Source organism: Oncorhynchus gorbuscha, linkage group LG11 (genome assembly GCF_021184085.1).
Source record: "Oncorhynchus gorbuscha isolate QuinsamMale2020 ecotype Even-year linkage group LG11, OgorEven_v1.0, whole genome shotgun sequence".
Lineage (NCBI taxonomy): Eukaryota > Metazoa > Chordata > Actinopteri > Salmoniformes > Salmonidae > Oncorhynchus > Oncorhynchus gorbuscha.
Genome location: NC_060183.1, coordinates 43,550,276 through 43,566,769, shown reverse-complemented (window position 1 = coordinate 43,566,769; position 16,494 = coordinate 43,550,276). Strand labels below are relative to the sequence as shown.

The window sequence follows — 16,494 nt, the reverse complement described above, 5'->3', positions numbered from 1 at the left end:
CAGAGAAGAATGGGAGAAACTCCCTAAATACAGATGTGCCAAGTTTATAGAGTCATACCCAAGAAGACTCAAGGCTGTAATCACAGACAAAGGTGCTTTAACAAAGTACTGAGTGTAACGAAGTTCGTCTGTTGTTTGAAGAGAGTCAGACCGAAATGCAGCGTGTAGGTTACTCATGACTTTTAACTGAAAATACGAAAACAACAAACGAGTGAAACTAATTACAGCCTATCTGGTGACTAACACAGAGACAGGTACAATCACCCAGGAAATACAACGCGCACTCAGGCTCCCTAAATACGGTTCCCAATCCGAGACAACGAGAATCAGCTGACTCCAATTAGGAATCGCCTCAGGCAGCCAAGCCTAACTAGACACACCCCTAAAAATACACACTCCCAATAAATACAAACCCCAATACGAAATACAACATATAAACCCATGTCACACCCTGGCCTACCCAAACATATAACAAAAACACAAGATACAATGACCAAGGCGTGACAGAACATAGATTTGCAAACATTTCTAAAAACCAGTTTTTGCTTTATCATTTTGGGGTATTTTTTAATAAGGCTGTTTTATTTATTTTATTTTTATTTCACCTTTATTTAACCAGGTAGGCAAGTTGAGAACAAGTTCTCATTTACAATTGCGACCTGGCCAAGATAAAGCAAAGCAATTCGACAGATACAACGACACAGAGTTACACATGGAGTAAAACAAACATACAGTCAATAATACAGTATAAACAAGTCTATATACAATGTGAGCAAATGAGGTGAGAAGGGAGGTAAAGGCAAAAAAGGCCATGGTGGCAAAGTAAATACAATATAGCAAGTAAAACACTGGAATGGTAGTTTTGCAATGGAAGAATGTGCAAAGTAGAAATAAAAATAATGGGGTGCAAAGGAGCAAAATAAATAAATAAATTAAATACAGTTGGGAAAGAGGTAGTTGTTTGGGTTAAATTATAGGTGGGCTATGTACAGGTGCAGTAATCTGTGAGCTGCTCTGACAGTTGGTGCTTAAAGCTAGTGAGGGAGATAAGTGTTTCCAGTTTCAGAGATTTTTGTAGTTGGTTCCAGTCATTGGCAGCAGAGAACTGGAAGGAGAGGCGGCCAAAGAAAGAATTGGTTTTGGGGGTGACTGTAACGTAACAAAACGTGGAAAAAGTCAAGGGGTCTGATTACTTTCCGAATGCACTGTATACACTATCCATACACTTCTACAGATGCACAATCGAGAGCATCCTGGCGGGCTGTATCACCGCCTGGTACGGCAACTGCTCCGCCCACAACCATAAGGCTCTCCAGAGGGTAGTGAGGTCTGCACAACGCATCACCGGGGGCAAACTACCTGCCCTCCAGGACACCTACACCACCCGATGTTACAGGAAGGCCATAAAGATCATCAAGGACAACAACCACCCGAGCCACTGCCTGTTCACCCCACTATCATCCAGAAGGCGAGGTCAGTACAGGTGCATCAAAGCTGGGACCGAGAGACTGAAAAACAGCTTCTATCTCAAGGCCATCAGACTGTTAAACAGCCACCACTAACATTGAGTGGCTGCTGCCAACACACTGACTCAACTCCAGCCACTTTAATAATTTACATTTACATTACATTTACATTAATAATGGGAATTGATGGGAAATGATGTAAAATATATCACTAGCCACTTTAAACAATGCTACCTAATATAATGTTTACATACCCTACATTATTCAGGGCTCTGTTCTAGGCCCTCTCCTATTCTCGCTATACACCAAGTCACTTGGCTCTGTCATAACCTCACATGGTCTCTCCTATCATTGCTATGCAGACGACACACAATTAATCTTCTCCTTTCCCCCTTCTGATGACCAGGTGGCGAATCGCATCTCTGCATGTCTGGCAGACATATCAGTGTGGATGACGGATCACCACCTCAAGCTGAACCTCGGCAAGACGGAGCTGCTCTTCCTCCCGGGGAAGGACTGCCCGTTCCATGATCTCGCCATCACGGTTGACAACTCCATTGTGTCCTCCTCCCAGAGCGCCAAGAACATTGGCGTGATCCTGGACAACACCCTGTCGTTCTCAACCAACATCAAGGCGGTGGCCCGTTCCTGTAGGTTCATGCTCTACAACATCCGCAGAGTACGACCCTGCCTCACACAGGAAGCGGCGCAGGTCCTAATCCAGGCACTTGTCATCTCCCGTCTGGATTACTGCAACTCGCTGTTGGCTGGGCTCCCTGCCTGTGCCATTAAACCCCTTCAACTCATCCAGAATGCCGCAGCCCGTCTGGTGTTCAACCTTCCCAAGTTCTCTCACGTCACCCCGCTCCTCCGTTCTCTCCACTGGCTTCCAGTTGAAGCTCGCATCCGCTACAAGACCATGGTGCTTGCCTACGGAGCTGTGAGGGGAACGGCACCTCAGTACCTCCAGGCTCTGATCAGGCCCTACACCCAAACAAGGGCACTGCGTTCATCCACCTCTGGCCTGCTCGCCTCCCTACCACTGAGGAAGTACAGCTCCCGCTCAGCCCAGTCAAAACTGTTCGCTGCTCTGACCCCCCAATGGTGGAACAAACTCCCTCACGACGCCAGGACAGCGGAGTCAATCACCACCTTCCGGAGACACCTGAAACCCCACCTCTTTAAGGAATACCTAGGATAGGATAAGTAATCCCTCTCACCCCCCCCCTTTAAGATTTAGATGCACTATTGTAAAGTGACTGTTCCACTGGATGTCATAAGGTGAATGCACCAATTTGTAAGTCGCTCTGGATAAGAGCGTCTGCCAAATGACTTAAATGTAAATGTAAATTCATCTCATATGTATACGTATATACTGTACTCTATATCATCTACTGCATCTTTATGTAATACATGTATCACTAGCCACTTTAACTATGCCACTTTGTTTACATACTCATCTCATATGTATATACTGTACTCGATACCATCTACTGTATCTTGCCTATGCCTGTCTGTACCATCACTCATTCATATATCTTTATGTACTTTATCCCCTTACACTTGTGTGTATAAGACAGTAGTTTTGGAATTGTTAGTTAGATTACTTGTTGGTTATTACTGCATTGTCGGAACTAGAATCACAAGCATTTCGCTACACTCGCATTAACATCTGCTAACCATGTGTATGTGACAAATACATTTATTTTTTCTTCCACTATCAGACACACTGAAGTCAATCATTAATGGATATAGAAAATAAACTGTACCAAGGCAGCAGATGTATGGTGCAATATGTTTACACTCAGTTATCTTCCCAAGGCAGCAGATGCATGGTGCAGTATGTTTACACTCAGTTATCTTCCCAAGGCAGCAGATGCATGGTGCAGTATGTTTACACTCAGTTATCTTCCCAAGGCAGCAGATGCATGGTGCAATATGTTTACACTCAGTTATATTCCCAAGGCAGCAGATGCATGGTGCAATATGTTTACACTCAGTTATATTCCCAAGGCAGCAGATGCATGGTGCAATATGTTTACACTCAGTTATATTCCCAAGGCAGCAGATGCATGGTGCAATATGTTTACACTCAGTTATATTCCCAAGACAGCAGATGCATGGTGCAATATGTTTACACTCAGTTATATTCCCAAGGCAGCAGATGCATTGTGCAATATGTTTACACTCAGTTATATTCCCAAGGCAGCAGATGCATGGTGCAATATGTTTACACTCAGCTATCTTCCCAAGGCAGCAGATGCATGGTGCAGTATGTTTACACTCAGTTATCTTCCCAAGGCAGCAGATGCATGGTGCAATATGTTTACACTCAGTTATCTTCCCAAGGCAGCAGATGCATGGTGCAATATGTTTACACTCAGTTATCTTCCCAAGGCAGCAGATGCATGGTGCAATATGTTTACACTCAGTTATCTTCCCAAGGCAGCAGATGCATGGTGCAGTATGTTTACACTCAGTTATCTTCCCAAGGCAGCAGATGCATGGTGCAGTATGTTTACACTCAGTTATCTTCCCAAGGCAGCAGATGTATGGTGCAATATGTTTACACTCAGTTATCTTCCCAAGGCAGCAGATGCATGGTGCAGTATGTTTACACTCAGTTATCTTCCCAAGGCAGCAGATGTATGGTGCAATATGTTTACACTCAGCTATCTTCCCAAGGCAGCAGATGCATGGTGCAGTATGTTTACACTCAGTTATCTTCCCAAGGCAGCAGATGTATGGTGCAATATGTTTACACTCAGCTATCTTCCCAAGGCAGCAGCGAATAAATTGTGTTATAAATACTATAATGAATGTGTAATAAATTGTGTTATAAATACTATAATGAATGTGTAATAAATTGTGTTATAAATACTATAATGAATGTGTAATAAATGTGTTATAAATACTATAATGAATGTGTAATAAATTGTGTTATAAATACTATAATGAATGTGTAATAAATGTGTTATAAATACTATAATGAATGTGTAATAAATGTTTTACCTGTCTTTCATGTCTTGCTGGTACTGAGACTTATGACTGTTCAGCTTCAGTTCCTCACTGAGAGAGATGGAAGGAGAGCAAGAGAGAGAGGGGAGAGAGAGAGAGAGAGAGAGAGAGAGAAGAGAGAAGGGAGCGAGAGAAGAAGAAGGGCGAGAGAGAGAGAGAGAGAGAGAGAGAGAGAGAGAGAGAGAGAGAGAGGAGAGAGAGAGAGAGAGAAAGAGAGAAGGGCGAGGGTGAGTTGCTTTTCAGTGTCAGTCAACATTTGTGAGACTCAATAACAATCAACATAATTCATATCTAGAGGCACTTTCTAATAAAGGACCATCAGAATGTGTTCAACATCAATGATAACAAATGTATAGATAAATAAAAAATACATTTATAGCACAGAGTATCTCTGCTTGGCTGTGATGTTGGTATGGGTATAAAGTAAAGGTTGTCATGGCTAAGTAGTGATGAGTGTAAAGGTCATGTCCAACTCTCAGTATGTGTGGCAAATGGGCCAGTCTAAATCACCTTCTGTGTGTCCAACTGAGGCATAATCACATTGACCACACTCTAAAGCATCAGTCACAGACACACACACACGTTTAAAAATACTTGATTTGAATCCACAAATAACATCACATTATAAAGGATTCAAATATTTCAAAGGTTGTTGATGCAAGGACAGTTAAGGAAAATAAAAGCACCTTCTCCTCCACACAGTTAGGCTGCCCATATCAGCTGAAACAGAGCAGTACCTTCTCCTCCACACAGCTAGGCTGCCCATATCAGCTGAAACAGAGCAGTACCTTCTCCTCCACACAGCTAGGCTGCCCATATCAGCTGAAACAGAGCAGTACCTTCTCTTCCACACAGCTAGGCTGCCCATATCAGCTGAAACAGAGCAGTACCTTCTCCTCCACACAGCTAGGCTGCCCTTAATGGCTGAAACAGAGCAGTACCTTCTCTTCCACACAGCTAGGCTGAAACAGAGCAGCTAGGCTGCCCTTAATGGCTGAAACAGAGCAGTACCTTCTCCACACAGCTAGGCTGCCCATATCAGCTGAAACAGGGCAGTACCTTCTCCTCCACACAGCTAGGCTGCCCATATCAGCTGAAACAGAGCAGTACCTTCTCCTCCACACAGCTAGGCTGCCCATATCAGCTGAAACAGAGCAGTACCAGTTGTTTTGCTATACTCTTGCAGGCCTGCAATCTGAAGACCACGTACCGTAAGCCTATGTACGTGGCCCAGACTGCCAAATATCAAGCGAGATATGAGAGGCTGATATTTAACACGCGCACACACTCCCAAAGGTTGTAACCTGGGAGAAGTGAAAAGGCACTCTACTCCTTAGAGAGTATACAATAAAATAACCATAGACTATATAATACAGACCAATTCAGCCAAAACACACACAAAGATCAGAGAACTGACTGGGTCGGATGCAGCTGTTCTCCCAGACGAGATGTCTCCGGCAGCACAAAGCTGCTCCCACTCTCACACACACACACACACACGCCAGCATACTCGCTCTTGCAGACACGCGCGAATGCACACGTCATGGAGGTTATGAGACCCATGGAGTGGCCATGTTGGAGGCAAGCGGTTCGAGGAGAAGAGGCTGTGATTATGTAACACTCCCTAGTCTCTGATGGACGGAAGGAAAGAGGAACGCTTGTGTCTAAAAGGATGGAGGAAGATGAGTGAAGAAGAGGAGAGAATAGTGAAATCAGGACAAAGTGAATAATAAAGTAGTTGCTGTCATTCAGCCTGTCACGTCAATCCCACGTCAGAGACCGATGCACACGCACATGTACACACACACATCCACTCATGCACACACACACACAGACCTATAAATAGAACCCTAGGTCATGCATGACGCTCACCATAACAAAGAGAGGAGCCCAGTCTTTCTCCCGACATACTGCAGCTGTACTTAGCATACTGCTGTCTAATAAGAGGGACGTATTTCATCATCACTGGCTACTGGGTTTTAGGGATACATCAACAACCATTCTAATACCAGAAGACTACACTTCGCATATCATGATCCCGCACAGGTGTCACAAACTGGCTTTAAGAGTGAACTGTACCCCTCTCTCTCTCTCTCTCTGACTAAACGGCATGAGCGAGTTAAATATATAAGTCTATGTCTTATTTGAGTAAGACTTTGATATGAGCCTCTCTCACGTTTCCCTGCACAGGCTTCTGATGTGCTGGTCTTTACACGCACGCTGAAACACCACAGAGCCACAGAGCATACAATCCTCCTGTGTCTTCTGGATCCAAAGAAGCTGACATGTTGGTCGACTGTCTATTTCGAGGGCCAGCTTGTAGTCAATGCATAATTTGAACGCTGAATACCACAGTATCAGCTGAGGAACCAACCATCAGACATACTCACGTCCATGCATGGAATTCCCCTTTTCCCTTGAACATTCCCTTGAACATTCCCTTGAACATTCCCTTGAACATCCCCTTGAACATTCCCTTGAACATTCCAATATGCTGGTTTCAGCCATTCACACACAGATTAGATCACCCCCGAAGAGCAAGCATAATAACCTTCGGTCGCACTCACATTTCCTTGCACAGATTTCCGATGCGCTGGTTTTGCGTGCTGCTCCGCTCCTGCGAGAGACTGAGTTCTTCCTGGAATTTGGAATTCTGCTGTTTCAGCGCCTCGAGCTGGGAAATGATACACGGGTGGAAGGGAAGGATGAAAGGAGGAGGGAGAGAGAGAGAGAGACTTAGACACACAGTAAACAGTAAACAGATAAAGCCGTCTCTTCTTCACGCCTCTCTAACAGTCTTAGTCGCGAACATTAACAGGAAGACACACTGCCGTGTTGCTCCACTGAAACAGCCGTTTCCTCGGTGCACAAAGACCAACACCATTACTCATCGTATAAACTGTCTGCCAAACCTACGCACAGAGACATAAGTGTGTGAGGGATTAAATCACTTCGCCTGGGCGGCAGGTAGCCTAGAAGTTAAGAGGGTTGGGTCAGTAACCGAATGGTCACTGGTTTGAATCCTCAAGCTGGAAGAATTGTCCGTTCTGCCCTTGAGCAAGGCAGTTAACCCACAAAACAACTGCTCCCAGATGTTGATTAAGGCAGTCCCCTGTACCTCTCTGATTCAGAGGAGTTGGGTTAAATGTGGAAGACACATTTCGGTTGAATGCATGCAGCTAACTAGATATCTCCGTTTCCCTACTTCTAGCGCCAATGTCCATGACTAAGTATTATTTCGTTTCTTTATTCCCAGCTCATCAGAATAAAAATCATGTGTAGATAAACTGTATGTGAGACTTGGCATCGCCACTTAAATCACCATTTGGGAGGAGATGGATCCTCTGAGGCATTAGAGACCATGCAGAGATGATGATAATGACTGAAAAGATCATGTTCATTTCTAAAGGGACAGCAGCAGGGGGGGATCAAACGATGAGCGTCCAAATCACGAGTCAAACTTTAAATCCTTTTAAGCATTCTGTTTGTTCTTACTCCCACTCCTATTTCTAAACAATATGGCATAAAAATAGCTAGTGGGATGCGAAATCTTTGTTTCTAGGATTTGTATTCAAATGAACTCTTGTACTTGTCAAAGACAACATATCACAGAAAAGAATCTGGGCATCGTGACATCCGAAGGGGATGTCAGGTAAACAAGTGGAAACTTCCACCAGAGAAGAGAGGACATGTTGACTAGCAATGAACAACCCCTCTTCTGTTGCTATGCTTCCCCTGGACTAGAGTCCCATTGTGGCAGTGTGCAGTATGTGTGTGCGTGTGACCATGTCAATAATTCATTTACTGGACAGAAACACGGCTTCGGAATCAATGTTTTTTCTTTGCTAAAGTACTGCTGCCGACACGGAATTAAAAAAGTCCCCTGGTGGATTGCCATGGTAAGTCATGTGCTCACGTGCTGTCTGTTCGGTTGCGTTCTAACATAAAGTAGATATATTTCTAGTGTATTTTTTTGTTTTTAATCTCCAATCATCTGGCTTTACATGTGAGAAACCGATCCATGGCAGATGCAGCACAATCCTAAATGCAATCTCTTACTGTAAGTCATGTGCTGTGTGTCGTGTTGCACATTTTGCCAAAGTTATTATCATCTCTACAGTATCTGTATCTGGTTGACATGTGAGTAACTGATCCAGGATGCTTTAAGAGTACAGATATTCTCGCGTCCAAAAAGTTGACCCGGACCCGAACGGACCCGACGACAACCAGACCTAGACCCAACCCGATTGGACCCAAGTGCCCAAAAAAAATCATGTTTATCAGCCAAGTTGCTCTTCTGGTGAAGAAATAGTTTTTTATATGTTGACTAGGCCTTCTGTAAGTCAATAAATTCACCTTATTAGCATAAAATAAATATGCTAAAGTCTACGCAGAGCTGTGGTCGGGGGCTGTACTCCATGTCAATCAAACAGGACCCGACCCGGATCGGTTTACATGACAGAACCCTGAACTAGTCCACGGAGGTGTCACATACTAACAAACGCACACAACATGCAGAGAAGTCGACCTCCGTACTCTTGTAGCCTGATTTGAAGCAGTCAGATTGAGGATGCTGCTCTGACACTGGGACATTTCACAGTTTGTTTGTGTTTGTGACAGATGTTCGACTAGTATCCTCAGAGGATACTAGTCGAACAAGAACACAGCAATGTTAGACCGGATAATCTAATAACATCCGTCTGAAGACAGACTCCATATCCATAGCATACTAGAATACACGCACACACACAGCCGACAGCATACAAACAACCAGACAGCAAACTTAAGCGCGCATCCTCAGTCCCAAAGGCCGCAAACGACCATCTCTCTTCCTGAAAATACAACCATCTAAATCAGTAACCTCCTGCACTTTCAGATTCAAATCCTCACTCATCCTCCCTCAATTACCACTCAAGAACAAATCCTCCCCGAACAGCTGGAACACAGCTTGAAATACAGGCTCAAAAAGAAAATCAGCTAAAACATCCCCAGTCCATTTGAAAGATGAAACAAACATGTAAGAAACCTGCTGTGCGAGGAACAGAACAGCTGTGTTTACCTGGTAGTGAGAGTAGATTGTGCCTGGATAGCCCCGGTGCAGAGCAGCCACATCCACTGCTCTACCCTACAGCATGGTCCCTCTGTCAGAGTTCTCGCTCTCTCCCAGTACTGGTCTCTAGACTGTCTGTCCCAGTGGCAGAGCAGTCCCTATCTCTCCTAGTCTCAATACTGTACCCTATCTTTCCCCAGTGGTCTCTCCCAGTAGCACACACACTAACGCAGACTCCCCATCAATAAAGCATAAGCTCCCACCCCCTACAGTGCACGCCAGAGAGAGAGAGAGGGGGAGAGGGAGAAGAGAGCGAGGGCATGTGTGTGTGTGTTGCCTGGGCACACGCTCACTAGCTAGCTCACACACACGTGGTCGCGTGTACTAAAGCGAGGAGCAGCGCCTTCATTATGTAAATCCCAACTGGTTCCTACTCCCTCACCCACCCTCTGCTGCTCTCTCGCTCTCTCTCTCTGACACACACACACACAGTCACACACACACACTAGGGTTGGGCGGTATCCAGATTTTCATACCGTCATACTGTTTCTGTAACATACCGGGGTATACGGTATTAACGGAAGTGCACAACAGGGCAATATTTATTTAAACTATACAGTACCAGTCAAAAGTTTGGACACACCTACTCATTCCAGGGTTTTTCATCATTTTTGACTATTTTCTACAATTGTAGAATAATAATGAAGACAACATAACTATGAAATAACACATATGGAATCATGTAGTAACCAAAATAGTGATCAACAAAACAAAATATATTTCAGATTTCAGATTCTTCAAAGTAGCCACCCTTTGCCTTGATGACAGCTTTGCACACTCTTGGCATTCTCTCAACCAGCTTCATGAGGTAGTCACCTGGAATGCATTTCAATCAACAGGTGTGCCTTGTTAAAAGTTCATTTGTGGAACTTCTTTCCTTGTTAATGCGTTTGAGCCAATAAGTTGTGTTGTGACAAGGTATGGTTGGTATACAGAAGATAGCTCTATTTGGTAAAAGACCAAGTCCATAATATGGCAAGAACAGCTAAAATAAGCAAAGAGAAATGACAGTCCATCATTACTTTAAGGCATGAAGGTCAGTCAATCTGGAACATTTCAAAAACCTTGAAGGTTTCTTCAAGTGAAGTCGCAAAAACCATCAAGCGCTATGATGAAACTGGCTCTCATGAGGACCACCACAGGAAAGGAAGACCCAAAGTTACCTCTGCTGCAGAGGATAAGTTCATTAGAGTTACCAGCCTCAGAAATTGCAGCCCAAATAAATGCTTCACAGAGTTCAAGTAACGGACGCATCTCAACATCAACTGTTCAGAGGAGACTGTGTGAATCAGGCCTTAATGGTTGAATTATTGCAAAGAAACCACTTCTAAAGGACATCAATAAGAAGAGGAGACTTGCTTGGGCAAAGAAACATGAGCAATGGACATTTGACCAGGGGAAATATGTCTTTTGGTATGTGTGACGGAGAAGTCCGTCACTGGCCGTGGGCAGCGTTTGGTACACTAACACACACACACTCATCGCGCCTCCCTGCTCCATTATCAGCTATGTTAACTTGTGTGTCGACCCACATTGTTAACGTAGCTGATAACGGAGCAGGGAGGCACATTACCTTCCTCCTCTCCTGAAGCAACCAGGTTCGGGCTAGGTAGTCCGCCGCAAAATGTTATTTTCCTGCCTCGACGGAAACAGAACCTGAAGGGCTGGAGCTCAAGATACCACCTGGTCATGCGAGAATTCCGGTCCTTCATGGTCTGGATCCAGGTCAGGGCTCTGTGGTCCGTGTGCAGGTTAAATTCCCTCCCAAGAGAAGCTTAATTAATTAGTGCTTGGTATGTTCTGATGGGAGGAGTTAACCCACTGTTCCCCGGGAGCCAAAGAAGTGGATGTCGATTATGGCAGCCCCCCGCACCTCTCTGATTCAGAGTGGTTGGGTTCAATGCGGAAGACACATTTCAATTGAAGGCATTCGGTGTTGCAACTGACTAGGTATCCCCCTTCATAAAGTTTCCCTCTCAGATATCAGCCAATCACAAAGGTTTCTTTTCAAAGCGATAAAATAGCCATCACTGGGTCTGTATGTTCAGACCAATACTGTTGTTTCATATAACTGACAAGCACATGCAGGATCCTACTAGGGCTGTGACAGTAATTGAATAACCGTGTAACTGACAGTTATGGTTGAAGCCCATCATGAAAATAAAATAACCATCAAAACCGTTTAAATAAGCCTACATTCATTTTAGGATTTTTAAAAAAGTGTTTTATTTTCTTTATTTTAATGTAGATAAACTTGACTAATGTTTATGGGCAATTGTTTTGCTAACTTAGTCTGTGTATTAAATGTTATACATCTCCTCTTCTTTCCTACTGTCCTTTAATGCTCGAGCAGCTAAACTGCTACATGTGGGGGAGTGTGGAGCGCTATAGGCTTTGGCACTTAGAGAGTTAACTTAAGAGCTATAGAACGCACCCCGTAACTGCAATGATGAGATCGATGTTCTTTGTTTTTTGTTTCATTATATCGCTGTCATACTGTGTTCAACCATGTACGATCTTTACCTAGCCACCTTGTTTCAAGAGGACCACAATGGAAACAAGACCCAGACTTTATGGTGTGTTATCCTCTATGATTTGACCAATTTACACATATGGTTTTTTGACGTTTTATGTGCGCTTGTGGTCGAATTTATAAACTAAATATTTCCAGGCCTTTAATTAGCTAATGCTGTGTAAAATGGCCGCCAATCCTCTTCAACCTGGCATGGTATAATTTGATAAGGAATCTTTTCTCAATTTATAGACTAATAAACCCTAATCAGGCCCGGCTGTAGCCGAAATGCCGCCATAAGCAAGACCCCAAAAATGGCCTGCTCCTATCCCTGCGAAGTAGAACAGTAGCCTAGGCTATACAGTTTCAGCCCCCAATGCACTTTTGTGAATGCCCATGTGGTAGCCTACCATTTGTAAAACAGGCAATTTACAGTGTATCTCTGTCATTTGGTCTCATGAATCTGTTGAGGCATGTATTAATTACAGTAATTTACCGTTCTCATTCTCAGAGTGGAAATGTTGTCTGCTGAGTTCACAACCTGCTACACTTGTGAGAAACACCTTCTGGTTTATTTCATACCATCATTTACGTGTTCCACGTGAGCAATGAGCATGTGTCTGGCTTCTCTGTCCTTGCGCGCGCGCAAGCGTTGAAGTACCTGGCCTGCTTCTCGCAAATGTCAAATGTAGGAAAGTACCCAGCTGTGCTTTTCAGGCATTTTTTTTTTCACCTCACACAGTAAATCAGAGAAGTTTTTGTCTTCTTTATCCATTCAAATTATAATAGTTCCTCACAGTATTTAAAAAACATTTCCAACACTCTCCCCTGAGATAAATCAGTGTCGCTGATAACTAGGTTATGGACATGATGCGTGTATTGTTTTCTATTTGAATGATTGTACATTTAATCTTCATACATAACATAGCTGTCCCTGTCATAATTTCCTTGTCAATTCATTATATTATAGCCTACTTTCAGTAATACCTAAAGTAGGTCTAGTTTTTTAATACGTTTTAAGGAAATGTTAATATTTGCTCATGTCTGACATACGCTGGTGGCTTTGATTGACGAGTGCTTTTACGTGAGTTTCCAGAAAGTTTCCTAAAGTAGCATGTCTGGACTCCATCTCTTTAGTAAGTATCAAATGCTGTCATGATTTAATATTGTAAAAGGCCTGTCTTCAGTAGGCTACATTATTTCTCTCATTGCGGCGTCCTCTCTTTGAAGAATATATTCCAATGCTATCGAATGACCGCAGCAGCAGGCTTTGTGACGTTTTAGCAAAAATGTCGGGTAAAGTGGTATGAAACCCATAGGACTTCGTTTGAATGGTTTTGTGCATCGAAATAGGATCTGTATTAACTGTTTTTATATGCAGAAAATCCAACAGACAAGAACAAGGTAGGCTTATACTTTATTTGGACTCCGTTCATGTGTCAATACGAAAATGTGACAGATCCTCTCCAACCTGGCATTTCTTAATTGAATGATTAATATTTACCTTGAATAATTATACTGTAATACCATGATCATAAGGAAGTGTAATGACTTGTTTCAAATAGGTTTTTATTAATAAGCATATCCATGTAAACAAGTGTACAAACAGAATTGATGACCTCCCCTTTTCTGAATAGTTATATCAGTGACGTGCACATTGGCCTGGCCAATTACCATAACCTTAAATTCCAAGACGTCACAGCCCCAAATCCTACATATGAGTGTGTACAAGTAATGTAATGTTCTGGTCAGCCATGCATGTTCAACACACACCCAAACTGACTCTGTGACTCACACTAACATGTGCATGATTACATCACAGCCTGCGGATGCAGAGGAGAGGGAGGGGAGGAGAGGCAGTAAGAGCATCGCAGCACTTAGAATAGCGTGTGTTAGAATAACATTGACTGTGAGTTTGAGTTTGAGAGAGTGTGTGTGCGTGCGCGCTTGTGTTTGTGTGTGTGCGCGCTTGTGTGTGTGTGCGTGGCTAAGCACCCTCCACAAAACTAAAACCACTCCACCAGCATCTCTATTCAAAGTGATTTTTAGAACATTTTTATAATCTCATTACATTGTAGCAGATGCTCTTATCCAGAGCGACTTATATGCGTATATTGTCATACTGGTACACCATGGGAATCGAACCCACAACCCTGGCATTGCAAGTCCCAAACTCTACCAACTGAGCTACGGAAGCACCTCATCTGAGCCCTCTTCAAGAAGGACCTGTTTAACTTCTCCTTTTAGCCTCTGCCCGCCTTGCTAGACATCCCACCCTGCCTGGGTAGTTTTATTGGTAGGGCAAACACTAAGTGTGAGCGATAGGAATTAGGGAGGGTTACTAAGGGTTCATTACTAGATTAGGACAGTAGAACAGTAGGAATGGCTCAGTTCAGATCTAACTGGAAATTATACCCACAGTCACTCACACTCACAAAGCAATTCACTCCACAGATTAAGTGTGTGTGTGTGCCCCTCTAATCTGTTTCCCTACAGTCATCAGACTGACCATCTGGAGCATACAGACACAGCTTGCCTGGCTGGGTCACTATGTCCAGAGAGAAGGGGGGGGGGGCAAAGGATGACAAAAAAAAAGAAAGCTACATCGACAGAGAGAGAAAGAGGGGATGGATGAAGAGAGCGATGAGGGAGAGAGCGGTAAATACCAGAGATGTCCTGAAAGAGGGCAGTAGAGAGCGATGGATCGATTGGAGGAAAGAGAGTGAAACAGAGAGAGATGAATGAAGAGTAAACAGAGAAAGAGAGCAACAGAGGGACAGAGGTAGATGGATGGAGAGAGGGAAGAGTCCAACAAAGTGACCAAGGTACTGAGAAAAAGATGTAAGAGAGAGAGAGAGAACAAGAGATGACCAGGAGTATTTTATGCATGACTGGGTCTATGTGGTGACCAGTACTCATACATCTCTGCTGTAATACTCAAGTGAATATGAAGTACAAGACCCTTGGGCCATACACACACACACACACACACACACACACACACACACACACACACACACACACACACACACACACACACACACACACACACACACACACACACACACACACACACACACACACACACGTATGACCACATTTAAGCCTGCTTTGCATCGTCGACATGACAAGCTGACTTTTGACCTGAGCCCTGCCCCCTTTTCCTCACCTGAGCCTCCAGCGCTGTCTTCTCATTGGTCAGCTGCTCCACGGAGTGGGTGGTCCTCTCTGATGACTCTGCAGTCTGGGGGAGGGGACATGTTTAGTAAACATATCAAAATTCTAGAATTTATTTTGATCGATAACTAACTTTTGATTAAAACTATCATTTCACATCTAAAATATTACTAAATCCACAAGAACAACTTTTAAAAAATGTTACAAAAATTGAATTAAATAATGTGTCGGTGTTAATTAATTAAGCATTTTGGTATGTTAACGTATTTAATTACGTAAACATTACATGAAAAAGACGCCCTGCTGCATTTTAAAGGCACACGGGTAAAAGTTAGTGACGTTCGTGTGCGTGCGTGTGTGTGTTAGTCATATCTTCATGTTGACATCGTTAAGCTACAGCTTCAGCCTCAGAGATGTAGCTCGGGTTCAGCGGGCCTGGATGAAAAAACATATTGTGGCCTTTGCATGTCGCAGCTGCTGTTTTCATGCATACGTCACGCTACAAACATTGCATACACACGTTTCTTTACCTGTTCACAAACAGGCACACACACATTGGACAGAAACACCATCATCATTATACACTCGAAAACACACACACGCACACACACACCTGCGTCAGTCTATCCTGAAGCTCTTTCTCTTTGCGTTGGTTCTCTTCTCTCTGTGCCTCCCTCTCTTTTCCCTCCTGCTCCACTCTCTTCTCCAGCTCTGCAACAAAAGCCGTAGAGAAAAGTTTCACCTTTCGTAATGAATCTTTACCAGCACCTCTCATAGGATTAAGCCTACTCCCAGATTAAGCCTACTCCTTCATTCAACATAACTTTCAGTGGAAAGTTTCTATTTTATGTCTGTTTACCATGCATGGTTTGTGCCATCGTCTTGTTGTCTTTCTCTGCAGCATCCAGTTTCTGTCTCTGAAATGGTCAAACAAACAAACAAACAACTTCACAACAAACTTCACTAGAACTTCACAACAAACTTCACTAGAGAGCAATAACATTCTTTCTCCATGAGCTACACAGGGAAGGATAATGACTCTCATCATCATGACTGTGTGTGAGTGTGTCTGTCTCTCTCTCTCTCTGTGTGTGTGTGTGTGTGTGTGTGTGTGTGTGTGTGTGTGTGTGTGTGTGTGTGTGTGTGTGTGTGTGTGTGTGTGTGTGTGTGTGTGTGTGTGTGTGTGTGTGTGTGTGTGTGTGTGTGTGTGT

At 43.6% G+C, this 16,494-nt stretch overlaps 1 protein-coding gene across 6 annotated transcripts in view; it reads right to left on the bottom strand.

Moving 5' to 3' along the window:
• The window catches only part of LOC124048688 (CAP-Gly domain-containing linker protein 1-like), a 33,183-nt gene that overhangs the window by 4,858 nt on the left and 11,831 nt on the right, over nt 1-16,494 (bottom strand). For all 6 annotated transcript variants that reach the window (XM_046369707.1, XM_046369711.1, XM_046369706.1 and 3 more), the window contains 5 exons: nt 16,143-16,200; nt 15,897-15,994; nt 15,276-15,350; nt 7,052-7,158; nt 4,479-4,535 (listed from right to left, as the gene is read on the bottom strand). In XM_046369707.1, coding sequence (XP_046225663.1) covers nt 4,479-4,535; nt 7,052-7,158; nt 15,276-15,350; nt 15,897-15,994; nt 16,143-16,200 — 395 coding nt within the window. The remainder of the gene's footprint in view (nt 1-4,478; nt 4,536-7,051; nt 7,159-15,275; nt 15,351-15,896; nt 15,995-16,142; nt 16,201-16,494) is intronic.